This window comes from Panulirus ornatus, chromosome 65 (genome assembly GCF_036320965.1).
Source record: "Panulirus ornatus isolate Po-2019 chromosome 65, ASM3632096v1, whole genome shotgun sequence".
Lineage (NCBI taxonomy): Eukaryota > Metazoa > Arthropoda > Malacostraca > Decapoda > Palinuridae > Panulirus > Panulirus ornatus.
The window spans coordinates 2,012,948-2,036,893 of record NC_092288.1 but is presented as its reverse complement, the minus strand read 5'-3'; the positions used below and the strand labels follow the sequence as shown (position 1 = coordinate 2,036,893).

The window sequence follows — 23,946 nt, the reverse complement described above, 5'->3', positions numbered from 1 at the left end:
CGTATATGTCTGTGTGTGTATATATATATATATATATATATATATATATTTTTCATACGATTCGCCATTTCCCGCATTTGCGAGGTAGCATTAAGAACAGAGGACTGGGCCTTAGAGGGAAAATCCTCACCTGGCCCCCTTCTCTGTTCCTTCTTTTGGAAAATTAAAAAAAAACGAGAGGGGAGGATTTCCAGCCACCCGCTCCCTCCCCTTTTAGTCGCCTTCTACGACACGCAGGGAATACGTGGGAAGTATTCTTTCTCCCCTATCCCCAGGGATATATATATATATATATATATATATATATATATATATATATATATATATATATATATATATCCCTGGGGATAGGGGAGAAAGAATACTTCCCACGTATTCCCTGCGTGTCGTAGAAGGCGACTAAAAGGGAAGGGAGCGGGGGGGCTGGAAATCCTCCCCTCTTGGTTTTTTTTTTTTGTTTTTCTCAAAGAAGGAACAGAGAAGGGGGCCAGATGAGGATATTCCCTCATAGGCCCAGTCCTCTGTTCTTAACGCTACCTCGCTAACGCGGGAAATGGCGAATAGTATGAAAGAAGAAAAAGATATATATATATATATATATATATATATATATATATATATATATATATATATATATATATATATGTTAAAATGTACAGGTATGTATATGTGCGTGTGTGGACGTGTATGTATGTATGTACATGTGAATGTGGGAGGGTTGGGCCATTCTTTCGTCTGTTTCCTTGCACTACCTCGCTGATGTGGGAGACAGCAACAAAGTATTAAAATACACACACACATATATATATATATATATATATATATATATATATATATATATATATATAGCACCAGGAAACAAGATTCATCCACTCATATACACCTATATATACCTAAATGCCCATACACACATATACATACTTATAAATTTCAGCATATACATATATACTCATGTACATATTCACACTTACTGCCTTCATCCATTCCCGTCGCCACCCCTCCACACAGGAAACGGCATCCCACCCACCTCCAGTGAGGTAGCGACAGGAAACAGATGAAGAATGGCCCATCCACATATATGCACATATATATACATAAGCACCCAAGCACCCATACTCGCACATATACATAAATATACATATCAACACATACATACATATACATATCAACATATACATACATATGCATATCAACATATACATACACAGACATATACACATGTACATATTCATACTTGCGTGCCTTCATCCATTCCTGGTGCTACCTCGTCCCACAGGAAACAGCATTGCTACCCCTTGCTTCAGCAAAAATAAATCACAAATTTTTTGTCAACAGTAGTTTAAATACTTGGAAATACACATATTATGCTAACATAAATTCTGTGGAAACATTTTCAGATCTTCTTCCACAAAAACATTTAAAATATGCAACAAAATCAAAGCACAACTCATAATGAATAAAAAGTACAACCAATTATATTACACATTCACCAAATGTTTATTCAATGACCACACTTCTGTTAATGTTCATGACCCATCTCTTCAAACTGGGCAATAGCCATCATAAGAGCTACACCACTCAGGAGGGCCACAACTTCAAATACTGACTGCCAAAATCGAGTATTTTCAAGCAGTTCTGGAATGACTGACACAGTTGCAATGTAGATGAAACCACCAGCAGTAAATGGGAGAATCCTTGCTATGGCAGATTCATCTGTGAAGCAAAAAGAAAAATAATTACCATCTCAAGTAAGGTTGTTTATTATGCAAGATAAAACATAAATATCTTAACTTACACATTCATGTGTATTATTGAAATATAAATTTTTTCCTTATATCTAGCACAAACTACACAACCAATATAAGTTGCCTAAACTTGTAAGTGGTATTTTTCTATAATACTTGCAATCTCCCATCAATCACTAATATCCTTCAACAGCTGCTTCAAAGAAACGATATAATATGGTAAAGTTAAAATTCAGCTTACTGTACAATATACAACAGTACTAAAAGTAAAATAATGCCCTGAAAGACAAAAGGTGACAAGTCTGTTTGTGGATGAAACCATGTTGTTTGCTGAAAGTGAAGTGGAGTTGCAGAGGGTTGTAAGTGTGTTTTGTGATGTGTTTAAGTGCAGGCAACTGAAGGTAAATGCAAGTAAAGTAATGGTGATGAAATGGAGTGAAAGTTCTGATTTCCCAAAGCCCTACAGAGTGAGAAAAGAAAGTGTACTAAACTGTGTTAAAGATGTGGAGGGAGAAAGACTAGAACATGAGACATTTTAAGTACTTAGGAGTTATCATGGGTATGTTTGGTGATATGGAGGGAGAAAGCACAACTGGGTAGAAGTCATTGGGTTTCTCGATAGATTAATAAAGAGTAAAGGTGTACAAATGGAAGTGAAGAAAGGATGTAGGGACAGCACATTCCTCCCTGCCCTAGCCAAATCAACTGAATCATGGACATGGGATGAGTCACAGAGGTCAAGCATCCAAGCTGTGGAAATGAATTATTTGAGAGGAGCATGTGGTATGACTAGATGGAATGAAAGTAATGAGGGGGTGTATGAGAGATCTGGCATGGCAGGGAATGTAAAGGGAATAAATTGTGAAGGGGTAGATCAAGTCAGATGTAATACTTTGAGGTGCTTTGGAAAGAATGCAATACAAGGACTTCACAAGGAGAGTGTATAATAGTGCAATTAAAGGAGTTGGTGTGGCCACCTGTGACATTGGGAAATAGATTGGAAGAGTACTGGCGGGAGGGAGGCGAGGGAAGAATGCATGGAATGATGTACAGGAGGGTGTGTTAGGACAGAATTAGCTTCAAAATGAAGTTTACAGTTATATGTCTACCTAACCAATGTGGTTTTGATAAAACAGAAAAATTTACCTGCTCCCTCAGCCAAGAGTGAAATCATGGTCCCTGTTAAGGCACCAACAGCTGTTACCAATTGCAGCATCATGGCCTGAAATAAAGGTAATTCTGTTAGAGTTAAGTCAAAGCAAGAGAAATTCCCCACAACCCAATCCATACCAATGACGAATTAAACTAGAATGTTATAAAATCTTACATGATTTACGAGAAATTATGATGAAAACCAAAAGATCGTGATATTTATAATCAACTTACGGCTAACTCTCTAAATGATAAATTCACTCCTTTTGGTACAATGCCACATTTTCCTCAAACTCAATTTTGGATAATTCTACACCTAATCCATCCCAGTTTCTTTCCACTAAGCCTATGCCATCCCCTATAGTAGGTCCAAGTGGTAAAGGCAGATGGCATACTTCAACAGGTCCTAAATGAGTTTGCCCCTGGACTAGCTTTGATTCTCCCTTCCCTATTTTGCCTGTCAAAAAAAAAAAAAAAAAAAAAAAAAAAAAAATTCCTGCCTCCTGAGAGGATGCCTTGTTGTTGCCCATCCCTAAGAAAGAATGCTTTGACCCTTCCACCTAATGTCTCACAGCTCTCACTTTTATCTCGAGTCTATGAAGTCTCCTTTAATTTTCTCAAATACTTAGAGCCACATTACCTTCTCTCTGATATCCAATATGGATTTTACAGTGCTTAGTTTAACACTGGTGGGTGGGTGCAAAGATATATGTCTTACATGAGCATGCCTACAACATGCTTCAATATCTATTTTGTCTACTAAAACAATACATATGTAATTATGCATTCAAAGCTTGGAAAAATAGATTACAGCATATCAATAGGCACCTTCTGCTCCTCATCAAAGTATGAAAACATGATTAGTTAATTCCCTTACCTTTCTTCGGCTACATCCAGACTGCAGAAGTATAGCAAAGTCTCCAATTTCATGTGGAATTTCATGGAGAAAGATGGTGATTGTGGTGACTATTCCCACACTCTTGCCAGCCAGAAATGAAGCACCAATAGCAAGTCCATCTGTTAAGTTGTGAGTGAAGTCAGCAGCCAGATTGAGGTATCCAGCTACCTTTATATCACCTGCAAAACAATACACCACACTGTAAATAGTCCCTTCCAAAATCATAAATTGTTTCCTTAAAATAAGATATCTTTCAAACAAAATGTACAAAACATGACTACTCCTTTGGCATTTCCAGTTTACATGTGCAGTACATGGAGTCCAGTTGCCTATATTCTTTGAAGAAACAACTATGACCATTGTCTATGCACAAGGTATTACACACAACTTTCGTTCTTCTCAAACTCATCTTTGCCTCCCCACCTGGTATTCCTCCATATCTATCACACAACAGGCCACAAGAAATGGTACAGGAGAGTGCATGCAAGATTATCTTTGTTTCTCTTACACTAATCATCAAGAGGAACGAAACAAATTGGTCCTCCCACCTCTTGCTAACCATTACCTGCAACTTATCTGACAGTGAAAAGAAACTAATATGCCATCACAAATACCATGGCACTCGGGGAACAAAATGAAATGTCATGCTGGACTTTCTGAGAAAACTCAGTACCATCATTTTCTTTCATTATATTTCCTTCTTTAGGGTCTCATTAAATTGTAAATAAAGCATTGTAAGACATACAAGTAATTAACAAATAATATGAAATGCCACCAATTATATTTCTCTTGGCTAAACAATCAATTTAAAAAGAAAATTCTATACTATAAAATCGACTCCAATGAATATTTGGTGTCTGATAAATATTCACATCAGAGTAGACACCTCATATCTATGATTTACTCTTCCTTACCTTCACTTTCTCTGGCAACAATTTTGGAATGATTCTTTTCATTGCCCTCTGTTTGTTTCTTGCCAGTCTTCTCTCCACCATTAGTCTTGGATTTTTTCTCTTGCGTTGTCGGCACAACATGAGAATGAGAGTGACTCCCTTTAAAAATCCGTACAAATTTCTCAACAACAAGGAATGCAATGATGCCACCCAAAACTGCTAATCCAATACTCATGTCATGGCCATGACCAGCTTCACCACTGGTCTCATGAGAATGTGAGTGAGAATGAGAGTGGTGGTCATCACCGGCTGCTGCCTGGGCTATAAGAGCATGAGGAATCAAGTGTAAGAATGCATCTCCAAGTAAACCTCCAGAGGCAAAGGCAAGAAGTACTTTCAAGTAGGGCTCATGTTCTTTACTATTCGTTACAGGAATAAAGAAAAGAATTAAATAAGGAGCAATACTAATAACTAACGTAGCAGCAACAGCCTCCAGCCAAATACTGGACTTTGGTGTCTTGACATTAGAAGAGTCATGTCGGTCATGCCCTTCTCCGAGGCCAGGAGTTGGGGTAGCTTTAGCAGCCTCATTTAAGTCTTCAGTTCGTGCATGGGATAAGGTTTCCTTCCCATGTTCTGCGTCGTACTGGTACGGCTCGTTAGCTTGTTTACTCCATTTGTAGGCAGGGGGCTCCTCAGGGTGTAATTCCTCATGGCTGTGACCGTGACTGTGCCCATGATGGTCATGACTGTGTCCGTGATGGTCATGACTATGTTCGTGGCCACAGACTAATGGAAGTGAAAAAAGTATACATATCACTAATGTAAGAGGAATAACCACTCGGATCACTATATGTTTCATATTTGCAAGGGACTGACAATCCATCGGTGAAATGTAGAGCTAAGTTGACTCAACAACTTTTCTCCGTCAAGCGAGACGTGGCACTAAAGACAACAATATACAATTCGAGTTTATTTAACATTTAATTTTCTATACATGTAGGATATTTCTGGACCAAATTTATGACTGATGAAAACTATTTCTATAATGAAATATTTTGTTTTTAAATAGTTTACAATATATCATTTTAGAAAAATAAATTTAACAATAAACGTTCTTATCATGTTTACCAGGTTGGAAGGTTTTGCTGTCTCATGAAAGGAACGAGCGTTCGAACACATTTAATAGGTTAGGAAAAAATATACATAGATATTCAAAGATACTTTTTGTAATGATATTTCATTTAACGCATATTTTAATATTTTTTTCAGACATGTAAATGTTAACGTAAAATGATAAGAAAAGGGCAAATTTTGATCAGAAGATCTACCGGCAGCACTCCAAAGTCAGACAACCGTTCGAAATAATTATTTCATTTAGACTAGCAGGGTACAAACTAAAGTTACCAAAACCATGTCGTTATATAATCAACAGCCATCAACTGGTGAATGCGGAAGCATGATTTACTTCATGGCAATGATTGCAGTCACGTGATTGGTGTACTAGGTATGCCAGAAGTTAACAGTTGCGTTTCTTGCTGTCTATATAGTCTGCTGTACATACCTACCAACACCTATTTTAGCTCATTTAGTGAATTTATGATAAAACGCGAATTTTTCAGAAAGACGAATTGCAACACTGATTCTGCTTGCGCGTTTGTTTGTTAACCGTAGTGAATCGGCTCTGTAAATCCAGTCAAATTCCGGACTGATTTATTAGCCGCTATTTGCCATATTAATGGCAAGTGAGAGTGGCAAGATTCAGGAGGAACATAGTGCCAGTCAGCCAGGCTATCTCTTCATTGTTTACAGAATTTTGGATGCTACCTAGAAATACAGGAATATATACAGCTTAGGTTTGTTTCTGTAAGAGAAATGGCTGTTTCGCGTCATTTATCCTTTCCCTGAATTATTATAAGAAATGTTTTAAAGTGTATCATCCAAAGTAATGATTATATATATATATATATATATATATATATATATATATATATATATATATATATATATATATATATATATACACGAACAAAGAGCAAATGAATGCGCACTTTCATACAATTATTTATTTATTTATTGTGTTTCCCGTAATTCCCCATTTGACAGGTATGTCTTCGTAATTCAGGGAATTTTAACAAAATGAAATAATTATGTCGTATATGCTGTCGAAGTAATGAACTCCTAGAATGACTACCTCTATCATTTTTCAGTTTTAAGAGACTTTAGTTACTGAGTATAGTATTCAGGTGAAGTAGTATTGGACACTCAAGCCAACTTTCCAGATGACAGCTGCCCATGACGCGTGGCTTGGAAAGGATTTGTGATTTATGTTATGTTTAAGATGTTTTGCAGATTAAGCCGTTCCTTCATAGGTCCTTTGATTAATACAGGTCTCAAGAACGATTGTAACACTTAGGCTGTCAATCTGGTTGCTGTGTTTTCCTGCTGACATATCATTAAAGGTAATATAAATGCTCAAAATATGTAAGCCTCTTCTTTATCAGCGCTCTACTTTCATGTAACACAAAAAATTAGGTAATATAGTCGATGGCTAGAGGAATGTAGAGGTTTTGTTGATCATTAGGTTATCTCATTAAAGTCACCTTGTTGATGTTTATATCTATATTTCTCTAAAGGTAAGGTAGAGAGAAATGAATCACTGGAATGCCTGAGAAAACAAAATTTGTCACTGTTACCGTGGAAACTAAAGTGAATTACTCTTGGTAATTTGAACACAGCACAGACAAGAACATCTTTCAGGTTATTGATGTGTTAGGCTGGTATGGTATATATTACGTAAGCTGCCATGCCAGAAGGTATGTCAGGTCTTCATATGGATATTCAACGTCACCAGGGAAGGTGGCATTACACGTGATGGAGTATGCACAAAACACTCGAAAACATCTAAACTAAATTTTGGATTACTTTCTCGTGAGCCACACTTTAGGAATTTGGATTACTTTCTCCAGTGCCACACTTCAGAAATTTGGATACTTCCTCCTATGCCACACTTCAGAAATTTGGATACTTCCTCCTATGCCACACTTCAGAAATTTGGATACTTCCTCCTATGCCACAGTATCCTCCTGTGCCACACTTCAGGTAGACAGATATAATCTGAAAGAATGGAGAGTTATCTGTATACTGTGTGCCAGCACTTTGGAGATACAATGCAGTAACTGATTACAATATTTCATATGTTTTCAGTTCAGCATATCACAAAGTAAAGCAACTCATATGTGAATTTGTCCAGAATTTTGATTGTGTAGTGAATGGTTGTTTGCTCAACTTATGATAATTATTATGATAATTATAGTTGGAAAACTGTGATGAAGCAAATATGCAGGTCAGAAAGAGTGATGCAGGTGATGACTGAATTAGAGCATTTTCTTGGTAAAAATGCATTTTAGGAGCACATCTTAATCATTGATCCCTGTTAATGAAAATTGTATCATAAGATTTGTTCAACCTAGTAAACAAAATTCTGACATGGATCAATATTTAGATTGCTGTATTTTTTAATTTCATGAGTTAGGTCAAGTAAGGTAAGGTAAAGCTATGTAGAAACAAGCACACCTCTTCTAAATAATTCTGTTCTAATCTACCCTATCTTTACCAAATCTAATGTAATCAAGGTAAAAAGACACCACATTTATTAGCATTTACAACAGTTGGTTCCATCAAGTGAAACAAATTGACATGACTTTTATCAGAGCAAGTCAGTAACCTAATGTGCACTCATAAGATGAACTTTTATCATTCTGTTTTTTATTAATACTGGTGTAGATTTTGCAAATCATTTGTTACTTCCTGTACTTTAATGCATTTCAAACACACTGCTTTGTAACTCTGATTATTTTTTTTTTTTTCATTTCAACTGAGATATCCTTGATTATGGAGTGTTTGCCTTTTTTATTTTTCGTTTCAGGTAAGATATCCTTGATTAGGGTGTGTTTTGCTTTTGCTGTGTGGGCCACAATAAAATGAAACAGATATTTGGGGTGTGTCACAGAGCCATTCTTGCCTGTTGAGAAAGGCAAGCAAAGGAATAGCCTTGGATTTTATGCTTTCTGTGTTGCCAGCCAGCAAAAAAAAAAAAAGGGGGGGGGAGAGAAAGAGAAAAGGTTGAAGGTTTCCCTGGGATGAAGTTATGCATATATAATGCAATGCAAGCAAAGGAAATGAAAACAAAAAGTGTTAACTGGTTATTCAATAGCATATACAGTATATGAGAAAGAGAATTGGTTCTAAGATTGATCCCTGTGGCATACCATTTCTTTCATCAAAAGGCCTTAAGTGTACCCATTTTCATGCATCTGCATTTAAGATACTTATGAATAGATATATTCATACAGGTGAATTCCAACTTGTAAGTACAATAAATGAAGGAAAATGTACCATGTTTGTTCATAGTGTACTGTCTTCATTGAAATGTGATATCTTGCAGTGACTCTTAGTATTTGTAGAAACTGGTTAACTCTATTTTCGTAGGCCTTTTAGCATTTCAAGCACAAAGGGTGACACATTGTTCGACTGTGATTGTGTCCAATGTGTTGTAATTCTCCTGCGGGAAGAAGATATATAGGGCTCACTGCACTCTCAGGTATAAAAAGTACCTAGGCTTGGTGGGTCTTATACATATGGGAGTTGTTTACAGTTGGTGCAGAAGTATGTAATTTTACACATATTTTCTTAGATGAGTTGCATTGTAATGATGTTGTGCTCAGAGAGTTTGCAGATAGTACATGATATTTCTGTGATCTTTGCAGAAAAATCTTACTGTTCATATGGAATGCAGCATCATGTCAACCTCGCAGCAGACTAGAATTTATTCTCCTGTTGATGAAGATCAGCTCACAAACACGGTATAGCCTTGAGAGATAAATGTTTTGAAAAGAAGATTGCATATAAGCTACAGAGTATGTTGCAAGACCTTAAGAGGAAATTATTTTTTCTTTTCTCATTATATAGACAATACTGTAGTGCATGATTTATTATCATTTTTAGCCACAATTTTTTTTATTATTTATTCAGTACAGAATTACTAGCATTTAGATAAACAGCTTTTCTTGTTGCCTGAGTTGCTGCAGGTCTCAACATAATCAGATGATCACACTTTCATAGCACTGTATAAGGGAATGAATCAAACTTTCATTTGAGCCTTGGGGAAAATATCCTTATCTTTTTTTTGTTTGTATTTTTATTATTCTTCTGACATCTCCTTTGCTTTTCCTATTTTATTTTTTATTTATTTTGCTTTGTCGCTGTCTCCCACGTTAGCGAGGTAGCGCTAGGAAACAGACGAAAGAATGGCCCAACACACACATACACATGTATATACATACACGTCCACACACGCAAATATACATAACTATACATCTCATTGTACACATATATATACACACACAGACATATACATATATACACATGTACATAATTCATACTGTCTGCCTTTATTTATTCCCATCGCCACTCCACCACACATGGAATAACAACCCCCTCCCCCCTCATGTGTGCGAGGTAGCGCTAGGAAAAGACAACAAAGGCCCCATTCGTTCACACTCAGTCTCTAACTGTCATGTAATAATGCACCGAAACCACAGCTCCCTTTCCACATCCAGGCCCCACAGAACTTTCCATGGTTTACCCCAGACGCTTCACATGCCCTGGTTCAATTCATTGACAGCACGTCGACCCCGGTATACTACATCGTTCCAGTTCACTCTATTCCTTGCACGCCTTTCACCCTCCTGCATGCTCAGGCCCCGATCACTCAAAATCTTTTTCACTCCATCTTTCCACCTCCAGTTTGGTCTCTCATTTCTCCTCGTTCCCTCCACCTCTGACACATATATCCTCTTGGTCAATCTTTCCTCACTCATTCTCTCCATGTGACCAAACCATTTCAAAACACCCTCTTCTGCTCTCTCAACCACACTCTTTTTATCTCCACACATCTCTCTTACCCTTACATTACTTACTCGATCAAACCACCTCACACCACATATTGTCCTCAAACATCTCATTTCCAGCTCATCCACCCTCCTGCGCACAACTCTATCCATGGCCCACGCCTCGCAACCATACAACATTGTTGGAACCACTATTCCTTCAAACATACCCATTTTTGCTTTCCGAGATAATGTTCTCGACTTCCAAACATTCTTCAAGGCTCCCAGAATTTTTGTCCCCTCCCCTACCCTGTGATTCACTTCCGCTTCCATGGTTCCATCCGCTGCCAGATCCACTCCCAGATATCTAAAACACTTTACTTCCTCCAGTTTTTCTCCATTCAAACTTACCTCCCAATTGACTTGACCCTCAACCCTTCTGTACCTAATAACCTTGCTCTTATTCACATTTACTCTTAACTTTCTTCTTTCACACACTTTACCAAACTCAGTCACCAGCTTCTGCAGTTTCTCACATGAATCAGCCACCAGCGCTGTATCATCAGCGAACAACAACTGACTCACTTCCCAAGCTCTCTCATCCACAACAGACTTCATTCTTGCCCCTCTTTCCAAAACTCTTGCATTCACCTCCCTAACAACCCCATCCATAAACAAATTAAACAACCATGGAGACATCATACACCCCTGCCGCAAACCTACATTCACTGAGAACCAATCACTTTCCTCTCCTCCTACACGTACACATACCTCACATCCTCGATAAAAACTTTTCACTGCTTCTAACAACTTGCCTCCCACATCATATATTCTTGATACCTTCCACAGAGCATCTCTATCAACTCTATCATATGCCTTCTCCAGATCCATAAATGCTATATACAAATCCATTTGCTTTTCTAAGTATTTCTCACATTCTTCAAAGCAAACACCTGATCCACACATCCTCTACCACTTCTGAAACCACACTGCTCTTCCCCAATCTGATGCTCTGTACATGCCTTCACCCTCTCAATCAATACCCTCCCATATAATTTACCAGGAATACTCAACAAAATCCCACTCATTTGCATTTTTTCCCTGCAAAAATCATCCAAATGCCTCTCTCTTCTCTTTCACTAATAATCTTACTTCTTCATCCCACCACTCACTACCCTTTCTAATCTGCCCACCCCCCACACTTCTCATGCCACAAGCATCTTTTGCGCAAGCCATCACTGCTTCCCTAAATACATCCCATTCCTCCCCCACTCCCCTTACCTCCTTTGTTCTCACCTTTTTCCATTCTGTACTCAGTCTCTCCTGGTACTTCCTCACACAAGTCTCCTTCCCAAGCTCACTTACTCTCACCACTCTCTTCACCCCAACATTCTCTCTTCTTTTCTGAAAACCCCTACAAATCTTCACCTTCGCCTCCACAAGATAATGATCAGACATCCCTCCAGTTGCACCTCTCAGCCCATTTACATCCAAAAGTCTCTCTTTTGTGTGCCTATCAATTAACACATAATGCAATGACGCTCTCTGGCCATCTCTCCCACTTACATACATATACTTATGTATGTCTCGCTTTTTAAACCAGGTATTCCCAATCTCCAGTCCTTTTTCAGCACATAAATCTACAAGCTCTTCACCATTTCCATTTACAACACTGAACACCCCATGTATACCAATTATTCCCTCAACTGCCACATTACTCACCTTTGCATTCAAATCACCCATCACTATAACCCGGTCTTTTGCGTCAAAACCACTAACACACTCATTCAGCTGCTCCCAAAACACTTGCCTCTCATGATCTTTCTTCTCATGCCCAGGTGCATATGCACCAATAATCACCCATCTCTCTCCATCAACTTTCAGTTTTACCCATATCAATCTAGAATTTACTTTCTTACACTCAATCACATACTCCCACAACTCCTTTTTCAGGAGTAGTGCTACTCCTTCCCTTGCTCTTGTCCTCTCACTAACCCCTGACTTTACTCCCAAGACCTTCCCAAACCACTCTTCACCTTTACCCTTGAGCTTCATTTCACTCAGAGCCAAAACATCCAGGCTCCTTTCCTCAAACATACTACCTATCTCTCCTTTTTTCTCATCTTGGTTACATCCACACACATTTAGACACCCCAATCTGAGCCTTCGAGGAGGATGAGCACGCCCCGCGTGACTCCTTCTTCTATTTCCCCTTGTAGAAAGTTGAAATACAAGGAGGGGAGAGTTTCTGGCCCCCTGCTTCCGTCCCCTTTAGTCGCCTTCTACGACACGTGAGGAATGCGTGGGAAGTATTCTTTCTCCCCTATCCCCAGGGATATGTGTGTGAGGAAAAGACTGCATTCAGGTGGAGTAACTGAATGAAGATGTTTATGAGAAAGCTTTCAGTATAATGAAGTGCATGGGAATATGCTGTTTTTTTATGTGTTAGGGAAGATGGTTTGTATGATCCAGCCATTTATGTATTGCTTTGGTGCTCTTCCAGTGGTCATCTGTATTTATAGATGAATGCAGTACAATGAATCATTCAACTACCTTTGTCAAGCAATTGTTAGCAGTGGCGCTGTCATGCATTACTTACCTACGTTCCTTTTTCACAGAGGTAAGTATTTTTATGTATATATCTTGTGTCCATAAAAACAAAAAGGGGACAGTGAAAAAGTATAGCAAATAAATGGTAAGTTCTTGAATGCTAATGTGAATAATATTTTACAAGTTTATGGACTGTTAGATGAATTATTTTGAAAATACATTTGTGATTATATGAAGGTTTTGGGAGCCCTGAGAAATGTGTGGAAAGAGGGGTGGCTGTCTGGGAAGGTGAAAATGGGTATGTTTGAAGTAAGCTAGCCCTAATCTTTTGGGGGCCCTAAGCCAAGTCTCTGCGGGGGTCTCCCCACCCTTCAAAGTGCTCTCCTATGTCATGAGGTTTAGGGGGGCCTAGAGGCATTCCTCAAGAAAAATTCTAAAGTTTTAGATGTCAGTGAAAGCATTTTCTGCTTTCTGAAGGCTTTCACCTAACAGTCAGGACTAGGGTCTTCCTTAGTGTTTGGAGCTCTATTCTCTGAGTCTATAGAAAGTGTATAAGGACCAACCCTGTTTGAAAGTTTGGTAGTCCTACCAATGTAGTATTGGGTTGAGGCATGGGCTGTTGACAAGAATGTAGAGATGGGTGGATGTGCTGAAAATGAAATGTTTAAGGACAGTATGTTTAGTGAGAAGTGATCAATTTAGTATTACAACAGGAAGGGACAGGTGCAGTGATAAGAAGAATATGGTTAAGAGATCTGAAGAGGGTGTTTTGAAATGTTTTAGACATACAGAAAGAATGAGTGAGGAGAGGTTGACAAAGAGGATGTTTGTCAGAAGTGGATGTAACAAGGGGAAGGGGAGACTAAAATAGAAGGATGGATTTGAAAGCATTTTGAGCAAATGATATCAATATTTTCCTCTGAATCCCTTACCCCTATAAGATGCTCCTTAACTGGCAACTGGCTTCTGGAAAATTTCTGAAATAGTTTTGTATTTTCAGCTGCATTGTACACAATATTGTTTTCAAAGTTTTTTTCATTATCTGCTTTACTTGGTCTGTGCTCACTTATATCATGTTGGTATACTAGCTAGTTAGAGTGCCATCTATATCTTCACCAATGCATGGCTCGAAGTTTCTGTGCTTTATAGCATCTTCTATTAATCCATTTCTTCCTCTTTCTCACCATTCCCTCTGTATTTGAGGCTTGAGGTACCCATGCCTCTATTCCCTCACTGTATATTTCTCAGAATCTTATCACAAATGCCCTGGTTCCTGGCTACTGGTTCTCATTTCTCAATTTACATAACCATAGAAGTTATTGAGGCTTTATAGTTTCCACAATTATATCTCCTCTATATTTTCTGTTTCACCTCTTCTCTTTTAATGTCCTCACCTACCATATATTCTAACTTGAGCATTACATGATCACTCTTACCATCCGATGCATGTGTGTATGTGTTTATGCGCAGTTACCAATTTGGATTGTACATGGGAGGATTATTATGCTTATGAGACTATATCTCTTTAACATTGTCAACTATCACACAACTTTTTAAACTTGCATATACACTGTCTCATGACTGTGTTTGCTAATCATTCAACTGTTTAGCCTTACATATTCACAGTCTCATAACTCTGTTTTTTCCATTCGATCACAACTTTTAAATGTATAGCATTCTTAAAAATGGGGAAAATTAATCTTGTGCAAGAAAGGAGAACTGAAGAAGGGTATGTGATAAGATTTTACTTTGTCTCTTCTGTACAGGCTGCTTATGGTAATAAAGTTATTGATGGATTAAATCTAAAGCTTCTTCTATCAGACTGCCGATGTATTGGGCCCAATACTTTTGTGCAGAACATTGTAGCATGCTTTGATGCAATAGAGAAGCAATATGTAAGTTAAGCTTCTACAGTTAAATGCTCCTTACTTTACTCCCAATATTTGTTGAGGTTCCTGTACATCTTACCTCTGTACTGTCAGTCTTTCTTTATGTCTGTTTGTTCATCTGTCTACCAATTTCTGTCCATATTTTTATCTCTATGTCTATATACCTGTATATATCTGTATCTGGCTACCTATATCTTTCTGTTTCTGTGTAACTATCTTTTTGTGTATCATTTATTTATTTATTATACTTTGTCGCTGTCTCCTGCTTTAGCGAGGTAGCGCAATGAAACAGACGAAAGATTGGCCCAACCCACCCACTTACACTTGTATATACATACACATCCACACACGCACATATACATACCTATACATCTCAACGTATACATATATATACACACACAGACATATACATATATACACATGTACATAATTCATACTGTCTGCCCTTATTCATTCCTGTCACCAACCCGCCACACATGAAATGACAACCCCTTCCCCCCGCATGTGGGGAGACGGGGTCACATTCGTTCACACTCAGTCTCTAGCTGTCATGTATAATGCACCAAAACCACAGCTCCCTTTCCACATCCAGGCCCCACAAGACTTTCCATGGTTTACCCCAGATTCTTCACACTGCCTGGTTCAATCCATTGACAGCACATCGACCCCGGTATACCACATCGTTCCAATTCACTCTCTTCCTTGCATGCCTTTCACCCTCCTGCAAGTTCAGGCCCCGATCACTCAGAATCTTTTTCACTCCATCTTTCCACTTCCAATTTGGTTTCCCACGTCTCGTTCCCTCCACCTCTGACACATATATCCTCTTTGTCAATCTTTCTTCTCTCATTCTCTCCATGTGACCAAACCATTTCAATACACCCTCTTATGCTCTCTCAACCACGCTATTTTTATTACCACACATATCTGTTGCCCTATCATTACTTAATCAAACCATCTCACAGCACGTGTTGCCCTCAGACATCTCATTTCCAACACATCCACCCTCCTCTGCACAACCTTATCTATAGCACAAGCCTCACAACCATATAACATTGTTAGAACCACTATTCCTTCAAACATACCCATTTTTGCTCTCCAAGATAACGTTCTGGCCTTCCACACATTCTTCAATGCTCCTTGAACCTTCGCCCCCTCCCCCACCCTGTGACTAACTTCCACTTCCATGGTTCCATCCGCTGCTAAATCCACTCCCAGGTATCTAAAACTCTTCACTTCCTCCAGTTTTTCTCCATTCAATTTTACCTCCCAACCTCCCAATTGACTTGTCTCTCAACCCTACTGAACCTAATAACTTTGCTGTTATTCAGATGTACTCTCAGCTTTCTTCTTTCACACACTTTACCAAACTCAGTCACCAGCTTCTACAGTTTCTCACCCGAATCAGCCTCCAGCGCTGTATCATCAGTGAACAACAAGTGACTCACTTCCCAAGCCCTCTTATCCACAACAGACTGCATACTTGCCCCTCTCTCCAAAACTCTTGCATTCACCTCTCTAACAACCCTCTCCATAAACAAGTTAAACAACTATAGAGACATCACACACCCCTGCTGCAAACCGAAATTCACTAGGAACCAATCACTTTCCTCTCTTCCTGCTCGTACACATGCCTTACGTCCTCGATAAAAACTTTTTACTGCTTCTAGCAACTTACCTCCCACATCATATACTCTTAATGCCTTCCACAGAGCATCTCTCTCTCTCTCTCTCTCTCTCTCTCTCTCTCTCTCTCTCTCTATGTATATATATATATATATATATATATATATATATATATATATATATATATATTAATTTCATAAGTGTAGAATTCATATGCTGGTACCTATTATTTTTCTAAGGTAGCATTGAAAACTAATGATGCTTTTATTTACATGTACAGTAATGATATTTAACCAGTATGAGAGGAAGGTGAAGAAAGGAAGAGACACTAGAAAGAGGGAACAGAAAGTGAATAAGGGAGAGTACCTATGTTGAATACTGCCACATTGCAGGGCTAGTGCATAGTGATAACAGCATATCTTTCTTATGTAGTGGTGTTATTCTCTGCTGCATGCTCATGGCATGTTTGTCTATCTTAGGTTCCTCTGGAGCTGTATTTAGCCATTTGTCAAGAGAGAGTACCTATGATTACCTACAATGAGATCTTCCCATTAGGCACGGCCAGTGGGCAGTGCATATCTCGCTTGTTTAAAAAGCTTTTTCTTTTTGCTGCCATATATATATTGTATAACTGTCAATCTTAGGCTTATTTGCATCTGTTTTTAACCCCTGAATGTTTCATTGCTTATCACATGCCAATTTTTTTTGTTTCACATGGCATTACATTGAATGATCAATCTATCTTTCTTGCTGAGCACCACTGATTTTTGTTTTATATCGTGTTATGTTCCAAGTTTTTTGTGGAGATTGTGTACTGTTTCTCTGTTGCTGAGACATTTTAGAATGAATGAATTATTTGATTGAGTATCCTGCATCTTTTCTACTTTCTTGGCTTTAGAGTTTGAGTTCTTCCAACCTCACATAATAATTTGTATGATTTGTCCTTCAGTTTTGCATGTCATTGTGTTCTTTTCTTATTCTTTCTGATATCTATATCCAGGTGTTTGATTGGTGAGCATACAATAAAGCAGCAACCAATTTTGTTTCTGATGTACACATTGAAATTTTCATCATTAGCTTCTTTTCTCTAGTAGTGAAAGCCCTCCTTGTCATTCTACGTATAACTTGGATCAGTATTGCTATTTCATCAGTGCCTTTCTTGAATTCAAGTTTCATAGTCTATGGTTACTCCTAAACCTATACATATTCTATGTATTTCCCAGTTGGGCACTTGTTCTTTGCCACTAATTTGTGCTTAATTGTCCTGTTACTGATTTTCTTAGATATGTCTGCTTTAGATTTCTTCAGAGTCCTTTTTTTGCATTGGTAGGGCATATTTAAGTCTTTGCACTTTTTTCCTGACATTTTAATCCCTCAAGTATCATCAGCAAAACAATTTATTGTACTTTCTTTTGTTTCCCTTTCAGTGACTTTTATCATAATTATGAAGAGAATTGAAGCTATTACCATTCCTCGTGACACCCGTGATTGAACATCATAAAAAATTATTCTGTTTGTTACTTCAAATTTTCTTTTAGTCACAAACTCTTTGCTTCATCTTGTTTTACATCTTATATTGTTTTGCTGCCTTCTCTTGGACAGTCCTGTGGTTTATTATTTTGATTGCAATACCAAAATCAATAAAAACAAGTGTTCTTTCTCTTTCCTAGCATTAAAGTTTCATAACTGCTTTTATAATTTACTTACTTTTCCTTGGCATAGATCTGTCATGTCCTTTATCCATGTATCTGTTGTTCATGAGTTGTTTTAGTAAGTCATTTTAATCCTCTTTCAAAGATATCTAGTTTGTAAGATATCACACTAAGTGGTCCATAGTGGTGCAGTAATACTATTTTTGTTGATGTTACATATGACTTTTTGCTTTGTTGTTTTGTGAAGAATAACACTTTTGGGTTTCTTTCCATGTTTTATTATACTGTCTTTTCATTAAGTTTTTATTTTATAGGACAGTGGGGTCTCAGTCTTTCTTCGTCAGCATTCCTGATTTTGTCATTAAGCTGTTCTATTCTTTTTTTTCCTTTTCCATGCTCTTCTTTTATTCATGCATAATTTTTGTCTGTTGTTATCCTCCATTCTGCACAATTTGTCTCTCTGTTATTAACCTATTTGTTACTGACAAACTTTAGTTAAAAACTAGAACTCTTCCTTGTTCACAGGTGGAAATTTCACAACTGGCTTAGAGTTTTTCAACTATGTCAACCAGGGATTTTCAGTAGGGTGCATGATTGATAAATATGCCATATTTAGGACCCATTCATTGCCCACTTCCTGCAAAATGATTAGATCTAGGTTTGTAGTTGAACTGGGAGTTTCCAGTGAATAGTTCTATTGATGATTTATGTAATTGCACGGTTATTATATACCTGTAATTGGAATATGTTGATGAGCTAGGATTTTTAGATAGGTCTCCTTAGGAGAGAATTGACCTAGAGATGTCTATTATTCTTCTGTTGGTAAGTTCAGATTATTTTCTTCATAAGTATATCCTTGTTATGTGTTGATTACTTTGAAAGAACATTCTGGTAAAGAGCATGTATTTAAGCAGATGTATCAGACTCTTTTTCAGGATATAATCATAATTGTTTTTTCATGCATTGAATGTGACTGTGGGTGACATGATAAAAAAAATCACTTAGTCTCACTTACCCATTTTAAACCAATGTCTTGTGAGAGTACTTCACAAAGGTGGAAGGCAAGTAATGAGGTGAGCTTTGAAATGCTTTTAACTATCTCACAGCTGACTTTTTTTGTAGATAGAATAGGTTGATTATTAAGGATGAAGCATAAAGACAGACAGTTAGAAGCAAGATGGAGAAATTAAAAGAAAGGCAGAGAAATAGAAATATATCTATGCAGGAAGGATGTTTGTAGTATGCAGTGTGCTACTGATGGTGCTGCAGTATGTTTATGGTCATCTGCCATGCTAGTGATTCTGTATGTGAATGAGTGAGGCTAAGAAGCTTGCATTCCATAATAATTTGATTTTCTTTTCAGTTGAAGGAGATGAAGTTTATTGTGTATGAACATGATCCAGATTACCCCCTAGAAATTTATAGATTTAGATTTACTTATGATAAGGACGGCTGTGCATACATCTCTGAGTTGAAAGGTCACAGTGGCCAGTAAGTAACACTTTATTTGGAAGATGATCCTTTCAGAAATCATTATGACAGTTTTTATTAACATTTTTAAGTGCAGATAATGTCATTCACCCTACACATTTTATATTGTTTTGCAGGTGTACCTTGAATTGAGCTTGTAAGTTTTTGAATAATGCCATTGGATCATTTTAGTCCACAGTATAAAAGGAAAGTGTGGAAATGAAAAGAGGTTCAAATTTTTTAGCAATTATATGAAATCTAAGCTTAATTTTTGTGTTCCAAGAGCAAGGAGTTCTTGCACACTATCATAGGGATGGTAACAATGCTTAAGTATCTGAGTGACTTTGTAGCTCGCCCAGATAAGTATAAGGGCAGTGTGTAACCCAGTAGCTCAACATCTCTTACATATGTGTTCTTTGTCAGTTAATCTCACCTCAGTCAAACTAAAGCAATAGTAAAATGGATAATCACAGTTAGAGGAGCAAGCATTCCAGAGTAAACATCATACTTGTTTTTGCTAAAGAAGATGGGGGAAATTGCTCTAAGCTACAGGTCCTTGTGTCTGATGAGCAGACTCTGTTTTACAGAGAAGATAATCAGGAACAAATGGATGAACTCTGCCTAAGAGATTATATACAATTTTTTTTTGTTTCCTTTACTCTCCCTCTCAATAGATTTTGTAATTTATAAGCTATATAGTTCTTCACTTATGTATACCTGCTGCTAGTGAGGCAAGCTATTATTCTTGTAAAGAGTTTTCAGTTCTTCACGTGTATACTTACTTGTATGGTAAGCTATGTGTATACCTATTAGTGTGGTAAGCTATGTTTCTTTTAAAGGGTTTTATTACTTTGGTATGAATTACTGTTTCAAGTTTTGTAGCTTCATTAGTTCACCATCATGCCTGAGCCCCTGGCTGGTTGTTGAAGATTTGATAGTATAAGAATGTGGAAATAGTCTGAATTTGCCATATCTCCTCTGCCATTTGAATTCATCTTTGGGAATTTTGATTCAGATTTGCTGTTAGTTAAAATTTTGAACAACTTGATGAATCACTTCAGTTGAAATATGGAAGCAACTCTTAAATTATAATAGGTATTGATTTTCAGAATTATGATTCATACTTAGACTTGTGAGTGTTTTAGTTTCCTGAGGTAATATTAGTATTTTTGAGAATAATTATGACAATCAGTTAACCATACTTAGTTTAATGATTTAGGCTGATTATGATATGTTAGATAGGTCATAGCAGAATGCTTGAGAAGTTATCATGACAGGTTACTATCACTTAGAAGAGCATGAATAGAATCATTATTGTGTACTCAGGTACAGAATCAGCTACTCTGTAGTCATGCTCTTTAAGACGTATTTGTAAGTGAATTTGTAAAGGTAGATTGGAGATTGTTCATTGATGTGTGTCTACTGCAGGAGTGGTGGAAGTTTCAGCATCAAGTCACTTACAATGAAGATGCTTCGGTCCATCATTCTGCTGATCCAGTCTTTTGACCAGCTTCCTGACACAGTATTCTTTGGTTTCAAGCTGTTTTACTACGATGAAGGTAAAGCTAATGTTGGAGAATTTGTTAATGTCACTTTTAGCAACTTCCTGAAATTTTTGAATGATAATGTTCATAGAATAAGTCTTACATGGTAAGACACTGTATGTTAGATTTTTTACTGCTGTCAAAATGTAAACTTCAGTAAAAGCTGTATTATCCAGGAGGGTGGAGGTGTTGGAAATGAAATGTTTGAGGACAATATGTGGTGTGAGGTGGTTTGATCGAGTAAGTAATGAAATGTTAAGAGACATATGTGATAATAAAAAGAGTGTGGTTGAGAGAGCAGATGAGGGTGTGTTGAAATGGTTTGGACAAATTGAGAGAATTAGTGATGAAAGATTGACAAAGAGCATACGTGTCAGAGGTGGAGGGAAGAAGGCGCACCAAGAGATGAGTGAGGAAAGATTGACAAAGAGGATATATGTGTCAGAGGTCGAGGGAAGAAGGCAAACCAAGAGACCAAATTGTAGGTGGAAGGATGGAGTGAGAAAGATTTTGAGCGATCAGGGTCTGAACATACAAGAGGGTGAAAGATTTGCATAGAATAGAGTGAATTGGAATGATGTGATATACCAGGGTCGATGTGCCATCAATGGATTGAAGCAGGGCATGTGAAGCATCTGGGGTAAACCATGGAAAGGTCTGTGGGGCCTAGATGTGGATAGGGAGACGTGGTTTTGGTGCATTTACTCATGACAGCTAGAGACTGAGTGTGAACTAATGTTGCCTTTTTTTGTCTGTTCCTGGTGCTACCTCGCTGGGGAAAGGGGACGATTTTTGCAGGGAAGTAGTGCAAATGACTGGGAGGTGTATAAAAGAAAGCAGCAGGAGGTCAAGAGAAAGGTGCAAGAGGTGAAAAAGAAGGCAAATGAGAGTTGGGGTGACAGAAAATCATTGAATTTTAGGGAGAATAAAAAGATGTCTTGGAAGAAGGTAAATAAAGTGAGTAAGACAAGATATATATATTTTTTTTTTTTTTTTTTTTTTTTTGCTTTGTCGCTGTCTCCCGCGTTTGCGAGGTAGCGCAAGGAAACAGACGAAAGAAATGGCCCAACCCACCCCCATACACATGTATATACATACACATGTATATACACACACACACCAACTTATACATATATATACAAGTACATAATTCATACTGTCTGCCCTTATTCATTCCCGTTGCCACCCCGCCACACATGAAATAACAACCCCCCTCTCCCCGTGAGGTAGGGCTAGGAAAAGACAACAAAGGCCACATTCGTTCACACTCAGTCTCTAGCTGTCATGTATAATGCACCGAAATCACAGCTCCCTTTTCACATCCAGGCTCCACAAAACTTTCTATGTTTTACCCCAGATGCTTCACATGCCCAGGTTCAATCCATTGACAGCACGTCGACCCTGGTATACCACATCATTCCAATTCACTCTGTTCCTTGCACGCCTTTCACCCTCTTGCATGTTCAGGCCCTGATCACTCAAAATCTTTTTCACTCCATTTTTCCACCTCCAATTTGGTCTCCCACTTCTCCTCGTTCCCTCCACCTCTGACACATATATCCTCTTTGTCAACCTTTCCTCACTCATTCTCTCCATGTGACCAAACCATTTCAAAACACCCTCTTCTGCTCTCTCAACCACACTCTTTTTATTACCACACATCTCTCTTACCCTTTCTTTACTTAATCAAACCACCTCACACCACATATTGTCCTCAAACATCTCATTTCCAGCACATCCACCCTCCTGCACACAACTCTATCCATAGCCCACGCCTCACAACCATACAACATTGTTGGAACCACTATTTCTTCAAACATACCCATTTTTGCTTTCCAAGATAACATTCTCAACTTCCACACATTCTTCAGTGCTCCCAGAACTTTTGCCCCCTCCCCCACCCTATGATTCACTTCCGCTTCCATGGTTCCATCCGCTGCCAAATCCACTCCCATATATCTAAAAGACTTCACTTCCTCCAGTTTTTCTCCATTCAAACTTACCTCCCAACTGACTTGTCCCTCAACCCTACTGTACCTAATAACCTTGCTCTTATTCACATTTACTCTTTTTTTTTTTTGATATTAAGATAATTTGATGGGAAAGCCTTGGTAAACACAATGCTAGAGTTGTCCAATGCCAGTCACCTGCTAAGGGTGAGGTACTAAAGGTTTAGAAGCAGCACTGGAGTTCACTAGGTATGAAGACTATTGCTGTGGCCACTCCCTTGAGGAAGTTTTACTTGGAACAGGCATCAGATATATAGATTGATAGATAGTAAATATGAGAACTCTTTTGAAATATCAGTATATAGGAAACAAACACTTACTGATCTTTGCATTAAATATATTTTGTTAAATCCCGACCGAATATGAATGTAAATTGATGGTGACCTGGCTACACAAGCATTGTATATATATTCTGATTATCTTAAATTCCACACTGAAGTAGGTTTATTGAGAAATATTTTGCATACGAAGGGTCATGGGAAAGCATGACCCATGTTTGTCTAGGGAATTTTGCTTCTAATGAGTGTATATATTGTGGAATTGTGTTTAAGAGTGAGGTAGGAGGGCAGTTGTTCAGTGATTAACAGGTTATTTCAGTGTTTAGTGTTTTGTCAGTGTTTTATTTGT

At 37.9% G+C, this 23,946-nt stretch overlaps 2 protein-coding genes across 10 annotated transcripts in view; one reads left to right on the top strand and one right to left on the bottom strand.

Moving 5' to 3' along the window:
• Positions 1–1,473: 1,473 nt before the first annotated feature.
• LOC139746572 (zinc transporter Slc39a7-like) lies at positions 1,474–5,644 on the bottom strand. The gene is made up of 4 exons (XM_071657949.1): positions 4,710–5,644; positions 3,775–3,974; positions 2,892–2,967; positions 1,474–1,713 (listed from the first exon to the last, which is right to left on the bottom strand). Exons 1-4 carry the CDS (start codon positions 5,572–5,574, stop codon positions 1,520–1,522), a joined length of 1,335 nt encoding a protein of 444 aa, XP_071514050.1. The 5' UTR covers positions 5,575–5,644; the 3' UTR covers positions 1,474–1,519.
• Positions 5,645–6,070: 426 nt separating this feature from the next.
• Positions 6,071–23,946, top strand: part of LOC139746578 (uncharacterized) — a 50,513-nt gene continuing 32,637 nt past the window's right edge. The window contains exons 1-6 of one of the 9 annotated variants that reach the window (XM_071657960.1): positions 6,071–6,195; positions 9,458–9,553; positions 13,083–13,199; positions 14,896–15,024; positions 19,660–19,787; positions 21,195–21,325. In XM_071657960.1, coding sequence (XP_071514061.1) covers positions 9,476–9,553; positions 13,083–13,199; positions 14,896–15,024; positions 19,660–19,787; positions 21,195–21,325 — 583 coding nt within the window. In that variant the 5' untranslated portion in view covers positions 6,071–6,195; positions 9,458–9,475. The other 8 variants (XM_071657961.1, XM_071657963.1, XM_071657962.1 and 5 more) reach the window with 8 other exon arrangements.